Below are 16,090 nucleotides of genomic sequence, written 5' to 3' on the forward strand. Positions count from 1 at the left end.
GATTCAGATCAGACTCTGTGTCGAAGTGAATCTGTCCTGATTCATATCAAACTGTGTTGAAGTGAATCTGTCCTGATTCAGATCAAACTCTGTGTTGAAGTGAATCTGTCCTGATTCAGATCAAACTCTGTGCTGAAGTGAATCTGTCCTGATTCAGATCAGACTCTGTGTTGAAGTGAATCTGTCCTGATTCAGATCAAACTCTGTGCTGAAGTGAATCTGTCCTGATTCAGATCAGACTCTGTGTTGAAGTGAATCTGTCCTGATTCAGATCAGACTCTGTGTCGAAATGAATCTGTCCTGATTAATATCAAACTGTGTTGAAGTGAATCTGTCCTGATTCAGATCAAACTCTGTGTTGAAGTGAATCTGTCCTGATTCAGATCAAACTCTGTGCTGAAGTGAATCTGTCCTGATTCAGATCAGACTCTGTGTTGAAGTGAATCTGTCCTGATTCAGATCAAACTCTTTGTTGAAGTGAATCTGTCCTGATTCAGATCAAACTCTGTGTTGAGGTGAATCTGTCTTGATTCATATCAAACTGTGTTGAAGTGAATCTGTCCTGATTCATATCAAACTGTTGAAGTGAATCTGTCCTGATTCAGATCAAACTGTGTTGAAGTGAATCTGTCCTGATTCAGATCAAACTCTGTGTTGAAGTGAATCTGTCCTGATTCAGATCAAACTCTGTGCTGAAGTGAATCTGTCCTGATTCAGATCAGACTCTGTGTTGAAGTGAATCTGTCCTGATTCAGATCAGACTCTGTGTCGAAGTGAATCTGTCCTGATTAATATCAATCTGTGTTGAAGTGAATCTGTCCTGATTCAGATCAGACTCTGTGTCGAAGTGAATCTGTCCTGATTAATATCAAACTGTGTTGAAGTGAATCTGTCCTGATTCAGATCAAACTCTGTGTTGAAGTGAATCTGTCCTGATTCAGATCAAACTCTGTGCTGAAGTGAATCTGTCCTGATTCAGATCAGACTCTGTGTCGAAGTGAATCTGTCCTGATTCAGATCAGACTCTGTGTCGAAGTGAATCTGTCCTGATTCAGATCAGACTCTGTGTTGAAGTGAATCTGTCCTGATTCAGATCAAACTCTGTTGAAGTGAATCTGTCCTGATTCAGATCAAACTGTGTTGAAGTGAATCTGTCCTGATTCAGATCAAACTCTGTGTTGAAGTGAATCTGTCCTGATTCAGATCAGACTCTGTGTTGAAGAGAATCTGTCCTGATTCAGAGCAAACTGAAGTGAATCTGTCCTGATTCAAACTATGTTGAATGTGTTTTTCAGTGAGGAATGAAACTGCAGGTACACCAAACTCAGGTGAGTTTCAGCTGATAAATGGTGACTGATTGACTAATAAAACACTGATTCAGATCTGATTCAGTCTCAGTCCAGTTTGAATGTGAACAGGTCTTTGTTTTCTGTCATATTGTCTGATATTTGTGATCATTGTGTGTTTTTAAAGATGTTCTGGATGAAGTGACTCCATCTCTCCAGCTCTCAGGTAAAACATCAAGAGCTTTAAACTCTAATATTGATTCATCATTGTTAGTGATCAGATGATTTGATATTTGATCACTTGAACAGATCAGTTGTTGTGGCTGTTTGCTCTCTTCATTATCATCTTCATCATCTTCATCTGTTTCATGCTGCGTAAAAGGATCTTCAGGTGAGTCCAGACTGATCTTTCCTTACATCATACTTTAGTCTTTACATCTGACACTAGTTCACAAGAGCTCAGGTTATCATCAATCACATTTTCATTCATTTTATTAAATTATTTTATGAATCTGTTACATTGTGGAACAGCTTTCTACAGTATGAATTTATATATTTGTGTAGATTTTGGTGTAAGAAACAAAGAGGTGAACATATAATTTATAATTTGACCTCTAGCAGTCAATGACATCTGTCATAAAGTCAGATTTAATTATTAAATCACGAGACAGATCTCAAGTTTAAATTCTCTTTGAATAAACAGAACATACTTTGAATATGTGATAATAAGTGTCGGTGTGTTGTCAGATGTTTTCAGAGGGAAGTGCGTTTCATTCATCAGCGTGAGGATGATCCAGAACAGGTGAGTGAATCAAAATGATTGAAAGACTTGAACTGATTTTCATTTCACAGTTGATACAGATGGATGATGATCTAACATACAGATGATACAGATGAATCTGAATGTGTTTCATGCAGGGATCTGGTGAAGGTCGTATCCGATGATCCTCGTTCACTGCAGGAATCTGAAACGGTTCAGTGTCCAGATGTTGATTACTATCTGATGCTTTGAATCAACACCACGGGTTGTTTTTAATATTTATAATACTTTTTCCTGCACAATGAAGAACAAAGTCGATTTCCAGACCCTTCACTGTCTCTGTTCCTCTCCGTTGAAATGAGCTGCTGATCTGCTGAAACTCTCATAAAGAAGCAGATCATGAACTGATCATCTCTTTACTACTAATTACAGCAGCAAATAAACATGAATGAACATCAGAAGGAATGATACATATATGCACTATATCACACATTGATTATATTTCTAACTAACCTGTTGGCGATGTCTTCATTATTTAATGAATGTTTTAATAAATCTGTCATAAAAAAAGTTTTTATTAGCCACCATTTAAGTGTTTATATTTCACCATGAAATTGGATGAAACATATATCATTAGAAAATTGCATTAAAACTTTGCAATTTAAATGTGCAACTCAGTTTTATGCCCTGCATAATTTTAGCAAGTTTATAGAATTGAGATCAGGACAGAATTGTGAAATCGGACAATATAATTTTTCTGAAGAAACAAAACATGGAAATATAACAAATCTCAGCACTTGAACTGAACACTGAAAGCTGCTAATGTGAACACGAGTACGGTTTAGTTTCTTAAAACTGCAATTATATTTTTAATTTGAGAGAATATTTATCTTAATTTTATTAAAGTATATTTTACTCTTTTGCAGCAGTACTGACAGACTTTAAATATGACAAAAGAAGTAATTTTATTTTTCCCCTTTGACACTTTTCTTTGTTTTAGCTCCTCCAGTTTAGAGGGGAATACCTGTGTGTGGGTGTTTGTGGCTCAGCGTGCCAACTAGATTTTTATCAAGAGCTGAGTAAATGATTTTAGACTAAACACTTTAATTCACTGAAATCAAGCCACTATTCTCTGACTCATTCTGTGTATTATAGCTCTTCAGTTCAAAGGGGAATACCTGTGTGGGTGTTTTTGTGTGTAAAACTGGCTTTTTATCAAGAAGAGCTGCTCTGCAATCACTTATTCTATGCAATCTAACCCTAAACTTGTATAGCACATGTTTGCATGCTTAAATCTATCTTTTTTTCTTTCTTTTTTGTTGTCATGGAAAGGTAATGATTAAGGAATTACGTGCATTGGCACAGTTATTTGAGTGAAGCAACAGCTCCAGCACGATGACAACAAACACCACAGAAACACACCTACAGAACATCTTTCCCTTTTCTCAGAAATGCATATATATAACACTTATTTTCAAAATTACTCTCCTAAAACAGCACTACGCAGTTCATACTGGGAACTAACCTAACCCTAACACAGAAAGTGTTTAAGCAAATTTTAAAGTCACTTTTGCAACATATAGTGGATTGAATGGAATAACATTTAGTGCAGATGACAATGAAACTAAAAATGAATAGTTCTGTTGTTTTAGCTCCCTTTATTTAAACTGAGAAACATTAAGGATCATGAGGTTTCTCAGATCTTCTGATCTTCAAAACCTCAGCCTCTGTCTAACAAACGATTGTACGATGAATAACTTTCCTTCTCCTCCATAAACACCAGCAGCATTTGATCTGTTTCTGACACCTCATGAATCCAGGTGAATGTTTCCCAGCTCTGATTTGTGTTGAGTGTCCAGCAGGAGGCGCCAAATCCTCTCATTCAATCTCTCTCTCTTGTGTGGATGTGTGTATTTGTAAACATTTTAATGAACACAGAATATGAATTTAAATAATGTCTAATAAATGTTGGTTTAAAGCACTTAATTAATGAGATTTTCCCTTTATCATGACCTAATGTAAAGTGAGAACTATTTACTCCTAATAACCAATTAACAGTTTCTTTATTACGAGCTGATTAAACGATAATAATTGTGTTATTACAGTGAGCTGCAGTGGTGACTGATAAAAGATGCTCTTTAACCTCAAACTTTTCATCAAAATAAGAAATCACAATGATGACATTTTAGTCCCTCCCAGATGAAAAAAAGAATACTTAAGTGCATTAAAAAAATACTTAAATACAAGCAAGTACATTTGTAGTACATTCTTTATTTTGGTGCTAAATAAAAGTGTCAAAGTTATAAATACATTCAATAATTCAATGTATATTTGTGCTTCAGTAGTACTTCACTGCACTTGGAAAAGTATACTAAATACCAATACTACTTAAATTGATTTTTAGAGCATTAAAATAAAGTATACTACCTCAAATATACAGAGGAGTTTTGTTAGTGTATTTGTTAAAAGTGTGCTTTGAATGCTTTAAAAATTAGTTCAATCTTAGTAGACTTTTATGTAGTAATCCTAAATTTAAATGAAATTCATTTTATTACAAATATATTACTAATGTAGTTATAAGTAATTTCCCAACTGTGGTACTTAAGTACACTAAATATAAATGCACTTTATCACTAACATATAGTTTTTTAGTGCATTGAAATAAAGTATACTACCACAAAAATATACAGAGGAGTTTTATTAGTGTATTTGATTTAAAGTGTTCTTTGAATGCTTTACAATGCAGACTTGATGTCTGTGTCTTAATAATTACACTTCAACTGTAAGATCAGTGAATCAGACCACTAGATGATGATCATCACCTGAACACACGTTCTCTAAATCTCTCTTGCCATAATGAATGTGTGTTATAAACACACAGTTACAGCAGCAGCAGAGGAAAACTAATGTAAACGTGTTAATCCGTTTTCCTTCATCAGAGTCAGGTCATAAACAGCTTCAGCATAAACCGATCATCACAGATAGATTTTTGGCCCTTACACCGATTTTACCCAGCATGTAAACACATTAACCTGCTTTCTGTCTGCTTATTGAAGTGTGTTTGATATGTTTGATATGACAGATTTAAGCGTTTCCAGACAGAGCGAGTATTTTGCAGTACGGGAGGAGGAATATATCTCAAACTCTGACTCTTTCTTTACATAAAGAATGATAAAAGTGTGTTCTCATCTCGTGGAGAGGATCATATATGAGCTGTTATACGAGTTTCTCGCTGACATGAGATTAAATACTTTGGTTTTTAATGCTTTATTCAATCACCAAGGACATAAAACATGCTCATATGTGTACATCTGTCTATACTGCGGTGAGCTAAATGAAGGAACGCACTTGTGATTTTAAAATGCAAACAACATGGAAAAAAAGCACAGGGTGTTGAGATGTGTTTTCAGAAGTTCAACTTTTAACTTGACACAGCGTTTTAAAATGCGTTTTAATGTCTATGACCAGTTCCGCCCAGTGCGCCGCCGTGTGCCTCTGGAAACAGGAACAGAGGAACATTCTGTGCAGCAATAATCCCAGCTGCCATCAGTAGTGTGGCACCACAGGTATGTTTCACCATGTTTGTCACAGGGGTGATCAGACCTGCAGGTTTTGCCTCTGACAGTGGAGTAGCAGTCATCAGAAGTACAGCACTTGTGTTTTTTGCTATCATCTGTGTAGCACCATTGCTGGCTTTCACCATATTTGGCACAGGCGTTGTTGTTGCGGCAGTACTGGCCGTTTATAGCCTTACTTCTCCACAGCGGAGGACTGCAGTAATCAGAGTGGCCAGAGATGGTGTTACACCAGTAGTAGTCCTGACCGTATGTGCCACAGGGGTGATCATCCTTGCATCGCTCTCCTTTATACGTGATGAGTGAGTACAGGGGTGAACACGCTATCTCTTTCTGGCCTGAGTCACACCTGTAGCTCTTGACATCATCCTGGTACAGACAGAGAGTGGAGCAGCAGGGCTTGGTTTCACCTCCTGTGTAGCAGCGACAGCCAGAACCAGAGTCAGAGATTCTTAAACAGGGCGAGCCATCAGCTGCAATCTTGCGCTTCTTTGAGTCCAACTGGCATTCAACAGATTCTTGTCCGTAATTAGTTATAAGACAAGCACTTTCACTAAAAACCTTCAGGTTTTCTGCCATAGTGGAATAAGAGCTCAAACTGCCGAAGGTTAATTTTACAATCATGTCAGTCACCTCGACATCCTCTCCATTAGTGTCGACTGTATGGAGCGCATTAATTGTGTTCTGCACATCTGGGGTCGCTGGGAGACCGATTAACTTCTGAAATGCTTGCTTAACCTTGTTTAATTTATTATTGTCTTCAAAACAATTATCTACAAAGATCGTAATATTTGAGAGCTCATAGAGTTGATTGAGCCGATTGTTCAGCTGTGAGACACTCATCAGGTTTACTTTACCTCTTGACAGGTTTTCTCCTATATAGCCGAAGGAAAAAGAGTTTTTATTATTAGAATTGTGTTTATAACAGACAGCCGTCCAGATGTGAGAGGGCACCGTCACCCTTTCTGGCTCTTCAGAGATTTCCTTCTGTGGTATTCGTTTATTTGCATCAGGCACCGTACCCGTGACAATGTAGGCTGTTGCCTCCTCACTGTCAAGCTTCTTTATCAAAAAACTCTTCAAAGTGCTCTCCCAGTTCTTCCAGTGGACACAGTTGAAACGAGCATCCAAAGGTGCTGCATTGGTCAGGGTAGACGTTGCTTTACGGCCGTCATCGGTGCATGAGAAGCTGTTGGGGTTCAGTTGTCCTCGATCATATCCAGTGTCTCTGTAGTCGCTGCTGATGGCTTGATTTCCTTTATAAGTATCTTGATTTTTTTTATTCTCAGGGACCATATAATCAGTTGGGGAGTTGGGTTCAGAAATCTGCAGAAGAAATATGTTATGATGGTTAGTTTGATGTTTTATTGCTTGTGAAAAAACACTTTCATGTTTTTCTAAACTTCATAGGAAAAAGAACTTCCAATGCATTTCATAAATTATTTGCAATGAGAAATCCAATAATCAAAGGAGGACCAATAATTGAATTAACTGAACACAACTGTCTTATTTCTTATGAAATCCAGAGCTTACATTTTTGCAACATTGACAATATTTTGAAGCTGCTTTGAAACAATCTATATTCTATCAAGTGCTGTAGAAATAAATGTGACTTGAACTGCTAATGAAAGTCTATTGTTAGAAATGAAGCACATAGTTACCTGTGGCTCTAAGTGCCACTTGTTTGTCCTTCCAGTAGTGTCTGAGCATGACCATTTCGGTGTGTAGGCGCTGTAGAGGGGAATCCGGTGAGGAACCGAGTACAGAGTAGCGTAGGACCCAGAGTTGTATGGTGTTGATCTTCTAACTCCAGAAGAGTTGATCTCAAACCTCTGACAGATTTTCTTGGCATTTTGATCCATTCCTTGTGGTTCTGTGTCTTTGTAGAAAAACCTGCTACACTTATCAAAGGTCTTGGCCACTTCTGCCTGAGCACTGAATGCTCTCAGCACAATACAGGTGAGCAGACCCAGAACAAACATGGTGTGAAGCTGGTCTTGTGTTTGAGAGACAGCAGAAGCACAGCTGCCTTAAATACACATCAGAGTCAGTGATGATGTGGAGGAGTGACTGAAATTAACAAATGAGAAGAAATATGAAAGAATATGATGGGGTCTTTACGTCATCATCTAATTTTAGAGTATGAACAGAAACACTGATTTACTGTGAAACAAAACTGTCAAATTCAAAATATACAGTAAATGCAGTTTGCGATTTCCACATCAGTTTTCTAGTACATGTTGTTTCACTTCTCCATCTGGAACGAGAAGCAGGTTTTCTTCATAGTCAGAGCATCTCTGTTTTCTCCTGCTCCATGATCGTTCAGCGCAGGTTTCTCTCGATAGTGAGCGGGAAATGTAAACCCTGTAATTGTAAGAGAGCCCTTTGAAAAATCTATGTCTACGCTGTTCTCATCTCTGTGTTTCTTGGTGAAACTCAACTCAATGCTTTGGATTTTCTTCTTTTTTTTTTTGTGGTGGAGAAAACGAAATGTCTCCAACACTTGGGCCTCCAACAAGTGTGTCTAAATCGAGTCTGAATGCAACAAAAGGAGAAATGAAACGAGACTGTGGTCAAAATATATAAACTCATGACTTCTGAGTAACAAAGTGAAGTAATATGAATCAGTCATACTGTAGAAAAATGATGCAATGAATCATGTCACCTTTACCATGTTCCTTGTAATGAAGCAGGACTCAAGGTAAGATCCATTTGCAAGCTTTATTACAGAAGTAAGCGTGGTCGTACAGGCAGGGTCAAACAGGAGCAAACAGGAATAGCAAGGGACAGGCAGAATCGTAGTCAGGGTACAGGCAGTGGATCGAGGCAGGCAGACAGCATTCACAGAACAGCAGACAAGGCAAGGGTCAGGACAGGCAGCAATGGGTCAATAACGGGTAACAGACAGGAACGGTAACTACAGGCAGACAGGATATAAACGCTCGGAATTGCACACAAGGTAAACAAGACTTCCCGGTGAGGTGGTGTGTTTGACAGTCCTTTATAGTCCAAGTGATGTTCAAAGCTGTATGTGGCGATAGGTGATTGGTGTGGAGTGTGAGCATGTGACTGGCTGAGGGGGATGATGGGAATTGGAGTCTGGGAAGTGACAGCAACTGACGGTGATCGTGACATTCCTATTCTATAGAATCTGTTGTATTCTTTTGCTGGTTGGATTCACTCTGAAATTGGTCGACACAGTCACATTAATGGCGTCCAGTTCTGAGGAGCTGGTTGTTGTTAGCGTGATAACAGGAGAGACTGAAGACTCGCCACTTCACTCTCCCGTGAGCGAGAAGCTCATGGAGGTGCTTACTCATGCTGTTGCCAAGCTCAATATCGATTGGCCAGATGAGAAGCAAGAGCAGCAGAATAAAAGCAAACTCGATGAATGCTTTTTACCATCTAGGTCTGCTCTACCTCCACGTCGGGGGCTACCGTTTTTTCCTGATCTCCACACTGAGGTGTCAAGACCATGGAAGAGACTGGTGTCATCCCGTGTTTTCACCCCTCAAACCTCCACATACAGTAACATGGTTGATATGAGAAAACACGGGTATGGGGCGATGCCAAGAGTCGAAGAGACGCTTGCAAGCCATCTCTCTCCGCAGGCGGCGTCGTCCCCCGACGTTGCCCACTATGCCGCTAAAGACTACATCAGCACTAGTGGGCAAAGCGTACTCAGCAGCAGGTCTGCGGCATGCTTGCACATGATGGCCATACTGCAAGCATACCAAGCTGACCTGCTGAAGAACTTGGGTAATAGTGAGGAAGTGGAGGCTGATTTCATCCATTGTGTCATTCAGCAGATTTAGCACTCCGTGCCACCAAGGAGATGGCCAAGTCAGTCGGCCGATCTATGGAAGCCTTGGTGGCCACGGAGCACCACCTCTGGCTAAATCTGTCTGACATTAAAGACCGTGACAAGATGTTTCTCTTGGATGCCCCACTGAATCTGTTTGGCCTCTTTGGTGACGCTGTCACGACTGTCACCGAGAGGTTTCAGGAGGCGAGGAAGCAGGCTGCTGCTATGCAGCAGTGTCTTCCACGCTGATCCCAGGTCGCCAAGAGCATCTGGATCCTGAGGGTGGTCCCCTCTAGAGGTAGACGGTGTTCACCTCTCAACGGTGCCTGTATGTCTTCGGTGCCCTCAGGGGGGGCGCTCTGCCAACCCTGCCGAAATGCTGGGGCGCAGTAGTTCCCCGCGTGTCACCTGAGGGTGGCGTGCTTTCTCTGCAGTCAGTTCAGTTGTTCCCTGCCGGGGCTCCGCTTCAGGGCACTGTGCTGGTTGCCCATATTCCACCAGAGGCCAGCCTCGAGAGGTTGGTTCCCTTAGTAGTTCCCTTATAGGTGCCAGAAAAGTTTTTCTCCTTACTACTTTCCTAAGGTCCTCACGGATCCTGGTCCACAGAGCTGCCATGTGGAGAAAATGTGATCTATTTGTGTGTTTTGGAGCACCAAGAAAAGGTCTCCCAGCATCCAAGTAGAAAATGAGCAAGTGGGTGGTTGAGGCCATCTCACTTGCTTATGAGTCAATTGGACAGCCTTCACCTTTGGCTGTTAGGGCTCACTCGACGAGGAGTATGGCTGCCACCAAGGCTTTAATCTCAGGGGTATCCCTACATGACATTTGTGATGCAGCAGGATGGTCATCGCCGCGTACCTTTGTGAGGTTTTATGAGTTAGACCTCGGATCCACTCCAGGGGCACAGGTGTTACTGTGAGGTGTACGCCTTAGCTTCACACGAACGGTCACTTGTTCATGTGAAGATGTTGGGATTGTCGTTCCCATAGCGGCTACACAGCGCGAGTTCCCTTGAAAGGGAACGTCTCGGTTATGTATTTAACCTTAGTTCCCTGAATAGGGAACGAAACGCTGTGTCTCCTTGCCATACTCCCGGCATGCCCGTAAGCGACTTGCTTCAGTTTTTCAGAAGCTGAATGTGAGTGTGTTTGGGGCGGCTTTATGGTTCCTGGTCAGTGACGTCACCCGCCTATGACGTACTGTCTCCCTATTGGACAGATTTCATACGTGCTTCATGACGACATCACGCAGAGGCGTTCCCATAGCGATTATGCAGTGTCTCGTTCCCTATTTAGGGAACTAAGATTATATACATAACCAAGATGTTCTCTCTATATGTTTGCTATCTGAGCGTGAATACAGATAAACACAAGCCAAACTCTGTTCAAGAGCCCGCAAGACTGTGAGCTATGCAGAGGACTTTACCCGGCAGTCAAAGCGTCATTACGTTGTGAAAGTGCAGACTCAGAGGAAGACCTTGATGGCTTAGGGTGCTTCGCATTTCACTATTTCAGTTTTAACCTCTTCTTCCTTGAGTTCAGTATCACAAGGTCATAGGAATCCAGATTTGCTTTTACCTAGTAACAGAAGTTGAATTCTAAATATGAATCATTCATACTGTAGAAAAATGATTCAATGAATCATGTCACATTTGCCAATTTGCCTATTCTATAAAAACTGTTGTATTCTTTTGCTGGTGGGATTCTCTCTGAAATTGGTGATTAAAGCATGTTCAAAGGTTTTGTCTGGAGTCTGTCTGGTTAGAGGAACACTAGAGACCTTATTCCCAAGTGATAGTGTGCTGTTCCCTTTCAAGGGAACTCACGATGCGTAATCGCTATGGGAACGCCTCTGTGTGATGTCGTCATGAAGCACGTATGAAATCTGTCCAATCAGGAGACAGAACGTCATAGGTGGGTGACATCACTGACCAGGAACTATAAAGCTTGCCCAAAAACATGTCCTGGGGTTCGCAAATGGATGTAGCAGGCTGCAACCCTCAGGACGTGAGCTACAGAAGGAGCCTACGCCAAAGAACATTAACCTTTATATTCTTCTTGCTGTTTGGTAATAAATATCAGTGTTACGTTATCTTGCCTCCCAAATCTTTCTGGTAGAACTGTGGGAAACTGGCAGACTCATTATCTAAACAGAAGAATCTGTTTCCACAGCTGTCTATAAGTTCTTCAAGACCTCGATTACCATTCTGTACATATTGCTCAATGGTTTTGTTTTCCTTCTCTTACTGATTTTTGTGAGTGAAGAGGAGAAACACTTCTTTCAGGGTCCGTGAATCAGGCATCTTCCGTTCATTCATGTTTTGATTTGATATTGAAATCAGAAAAATGAGAAAACCGCACTTTTTTTCGTTTTTCATTTTTAAAATGAAAACGAAAAAACAAAAAACTGGCTTGATTTTTCTTTTTTCGTTCTGGGGTTGGAAACAAATAAGCAGTTTGAATATTCGATCTCTACATGTGGGCGGGAATGAAACGCCTCTTTCCGCTGATTGGTCAACGAGACGTCAAACCATGTCGTCATCAGTTGTTCATCGGTTCTGCTCAACAGAATAAAAGTCCCTCTACAGCTGCACGGATTCTTAACGCGCTTATTCTACATTTAATCTCTTTTTCATCAAATAGCCAGACTAGTGAATGTTGACACAAATCGTTCTGATGCAGAGTCAGGGTTTATTTCTGTGTAGACATTAATTAATAACGTGAAATATTAGTTTATCTCATGAATATTAATTTACTTTGCAGCTGCGCACAACTACCCCCAGCCTACAACTTTGATATATTGAGCGTAAAAATGTCTTTTGTTTTAGACAACATGGGATGGATTTGAAATGATAGGCTATGAATATATATATATATATATATATGTGTGTGTGTGTGTGTGTGTATGTATTTTACAGTCACAGCATATCTAGTATGCCTATTCTATTTTGAGGTTTTGTTTTTTACAGAGAAGTGTAGGACATGTCAAATGTCAAATATACGGTATGTATAGGCAACATGCTATTTTTTTTGCTTTTCTTAAAGGGATAGTTCACCCAAAAATGAAAATTTGATGTTTATCTGCTTACCCCCAGAGCATCCAAGATGTAGGTGACTTTGTTTCTTCAGTAGAACACAAATTATGATTTTTAACTCCAACCGTTGCCGTCTGTCAGTCAAATAATGCTAGTGGATGGGAACTTCTACTATAACAGTAATTATAGTATACTTTATAGTATACTTTATAGTATACTAACTATAACTTAATCATTAACACAATGAATGCTGACACCTACTGGTGACATTAATTTCATAATCCAATTATGGTTTCATTTTGTCATTTAAAAATTTTCTTTATTCAAAATGATGTTTAAAACATTAATCGCATTACATTACGCAATTGTAATTCCTACACATATACTGCCCTCTCTGAGCAATCTAACAACTCATAAATCTAAAAGCAACTTCAAGTGCTGCTTCTTTGACACCTCTGCAAGGCTTTGGTTGATACTGTTTTATTTGGTAACAACCTATAGCATCATATTATTGTAATTTAAATGACTAAATTTAAGAACTTAACATTAAAGAAAGCATACATATTTAATAAGATTAGGAAAAAATCCTAAAATCACCTGAAAATCAATTCATCATTGATTAATCAATTATTTATAGATAAACTTTATTTAAGAGATAAAATGTAGAATAAACGCGTAAGAATCCGTGCAGCTGTAGAGCGAGGGACTATAATTCTGTTGCGATGAACCAATGAACAACTGATGACGACATGGTTTGACGTCTGATTGACCAATCAGCGGAAAGAGGCGTTTCATTCCCGCCCACACGTAGAGATCGAATTTTTAATTTGTTTCCAACCCCAGAACGAAAAAAGAAAAATCAAGCCAATTTTTTGTTTTTTCGTTTTCATTTTAAAAATGAAAAACGAAAAAAAAGGTGCGGTTTTCTAATTTTTCTGATTTCAATATCAAATCAAAACATGAATGAACGGAAGATACCCTGATTGTGTTTCTAAATAAAACCTGCTATATTTAATTTGTTTGGACGGATTGTCATTTATGAGAACCTGTTGTATTTAAGTGAAAAGAATCCTTTAGCCATTATTTTGTTGTCTATTGCATGTATAGATGTAGTCATTCATTAGCTGTATATTTGATGACTAGTCTATTCTTGGGTTATGGTTAGACGTCTATTAGATTTTCACTGACAGCCCAAATTCAGCCTTATTTTAGCCTAGATCCGTATTCACCGTCTATTAGACATTAATATGTAGTCGTCTAATAGTCGTCTAATTGATGACTAGTCGATTCTTGGGTTATGGTTAGACGTTTATTAGATTTTCACTGACAGCCCAAATTTTGCCTTATTTTAGCCTAGACGGCCGGGCTATGTTTTGACGGCTATTAGACGTCTATTAGACATAAAATTGTTTGCTGGTCAGATATAATAATATTAATAAGATATTCATTGTTAAGCGCTGCAGCTTCCTTGATTATAAGTTGAATTGCGAGAATGCCATGAACTCATTGACATGATGACAGCTTGCCATTGTAACTGGAGCGCTTTCTGTTTATAACCCATTGACAATTTGAATATAGCCTAAGAATTGTTTTGTTCAAAGGTTTTGTCTGGAGTCTGTCTGGTTAGAGGAACACTAGAGACCTTATTCCCACGTGATAGTGTGCTGTTCTCTCTACATGTTTGCTTTCTGAGCATGAATATAGATAAACACAAGATAAACGCTCTTCAAGAGCCAGAATATGAGCGTCTTTCTCCTTTAATGATTCAACATGCAGTGCAGTTTAACATGGATTGGAATGGATTCGCGAGACCACAAGATTTGCATACAGACGAAGTTGATACACTGAAAGTCCAGTTATGGATGATAAGGATAAAAGATTTTCAGTTTTTAAACTTTGAATCTCTTGTCTTGAATTTCTGGCCTCCTAGTGATGTGGAATATGACATGAGCGGGAGTTTACACAGGGTGATTATTCTCACTTTATTTTGTGTTTGAGCTGCGCTACTTGGACACGGTGTCCGTCAAAAATAGACTTGGTGCCTATCTCTAGCGAAGCGGCAAGGCGGGCTGTTTCTGAAATGTGCCGTGGTGCAGCTGGTGAAAACATGAGCATTGAATAGAGTGGAAAACTAGCAGACTCGGAAACACTGGGTCAGCTGACTATAATTCTTAGGCATCTTATGCGGTCAGAGTAGGCGTCAACCGGTGTGGTCAGAGTATGAAATGAATGTAACAACTTACTGAAATGAATCTCATCACAGGAAGACGTCAATAAAACAGCTTGAGAACAATAATTTCATGCAACATCACATTTACCTCAGAAAAGACATTCCTAAACTCTAGAGAGGAGCATACTGTAGTCAACATTTGAAGTTAATCAAAGTTGTCCTAAGAAGAAGGTTTTAAGACAACTTTGATGAAAGGTTTTGATCCACTTCAAATGTTGACTACAGTATATCCACTATATCACATCATTATTATCATTATTTTCCTAACTAACCTGTTGATGTCTTCATTATTTAATGAATGTTTGAATGTCATGAAAACTGGTATTTAAATATTTATATTTCACCAAGGAATTGAAGTAGATAAACATATTTCATTAGAAGAATGTATTAAAAACTGCTCTAAATGTGCAACTCAGTGTTATGCCCTGCATCATTATAAAAAGTTTATGGACTTGAGATCAGGATTGAATCGTGAAATCAGCTTGAATCAGTTAACTCCATGCAAACTGTGTGGACTAGATCATTTTTCTGAAAAAACAATAAAAACATGAGAATAGTATACAAGCTTGAACTGAACACTGAAAGCTGCTGATGTGAACACACTAGTACAGTTCAGTTTTTAAAAACTGCACCTTATATTTTTATTAATTTGAGGGAATATTTATCTTACTTTTATTAAACTGTACTCTTTTGCAGTAGTACTCACAAACTTTATTTAAAGACAGAGCCTTAGTTTGTTCAGTGAACCACTGTTTAATTAAAAGAAATAAGAAATGTAATACTTCAGGGTTTTTTCCCACTGTGAACCAACTGCATTTTGTTTCATTTTCGTTACACTGCATTTCACCTCTGCTTCAGCTTGTTTCCTTATCCAGCATATAAATATTATTGACTCTGTGATCAATTTCTTGAGGTTTGACTGAAGAAATGTAAACGAAGCTGCTGTTCATGTTTTAAAGTTGTTTATTCACATTACTTGCATTATTTTTAGAAATGCCTCTGTGTTTTTGTCCAGACAGTGAGAGTTCAGTGTTTCTGTGCTCCACTGAAGAAACTCACACAGGTTTGAATGAAACTCCGAATAATGCAAAATGTTTCATCCTAAGCCTAACACAAAAAGTGTTTAAGTAATCTTTAAATTCACTTTTGCAGAATATAGTGGATTGGATGTAATGGATTTAGGTTAATAAATATATGTGGCCTATCTTTATCCATTTCTTTTAGTGTAACGTGTAACAATTAACTCATTGTTAGATAAGGTGTATATGACACCTAAATTATATTGTCAAAATGACAGTATGTGTGAGTTTATTAGCAGAAAGACTACTATTGATGAGTGAAGAAGGCTGTACAAGAACAGAAAATTCCAGTGTACTGCACTAAACAGACACAGACCATAA

The 16,090-nt window shown here is 38.9% G+C and overlaps 1 protein-coding gene across 1 annotated transcript; it reads right to left on the minus strand.

The window, feature by feature from the left end:
* Positions 1–5,504: 5,504 nt before the first annotated feature.
* Positions 5,505–7,603, minus strand: LOC137002704 (uncharacterized). Its single transcript, XM_067362536.1, has 2 exons — positions 7,283–7,603; positions 5,505–6,947 (listed from the first exon to the last, which is right to left on the minus strand). The coding sequence occupies exons 1-2, from the start codon at positions 7,601–7,603 to the stop codon at positions 5,505–5,507; spliced, it is 1,764 nt and encodes a 587-aa protein (XP_067218637.1).
* Between the last annotated feature and the right edge of the window lie 8,487 nt (positions 7,604–16,090).

This window comes from Chanodichthys erythropterus, chromosome 3 (assembly GCF_024489055.1).
Source record: "Chanodichthys erythropterus isolate Z2021 chromosome 3, ASM2448905v1, whole genome shotgun sequence".
NCBI lineage: Eukaryota > Metazoa > Chordata > Actinopteri > Cypriniformes > Xenocyprididae > Chanodichthys > Chanodichthys erythropterus.

Coding starts and splice junctions, on each gene's coding strand:
- LOC137002704 (XM_067362536.1), bottom strand. CDS start 7,603: ATGTTTGTTCTGGGTCTGCTCACCTGTATTGTGCTGAGAGCATTCAGT. Junction 6,948..7,282: donor AGTGGCACTTAGAGCCACAG/GTAACTATGTGC, acceptor TTTCTTCTGCAG/ATTTCTGAACCCAACTCCCC.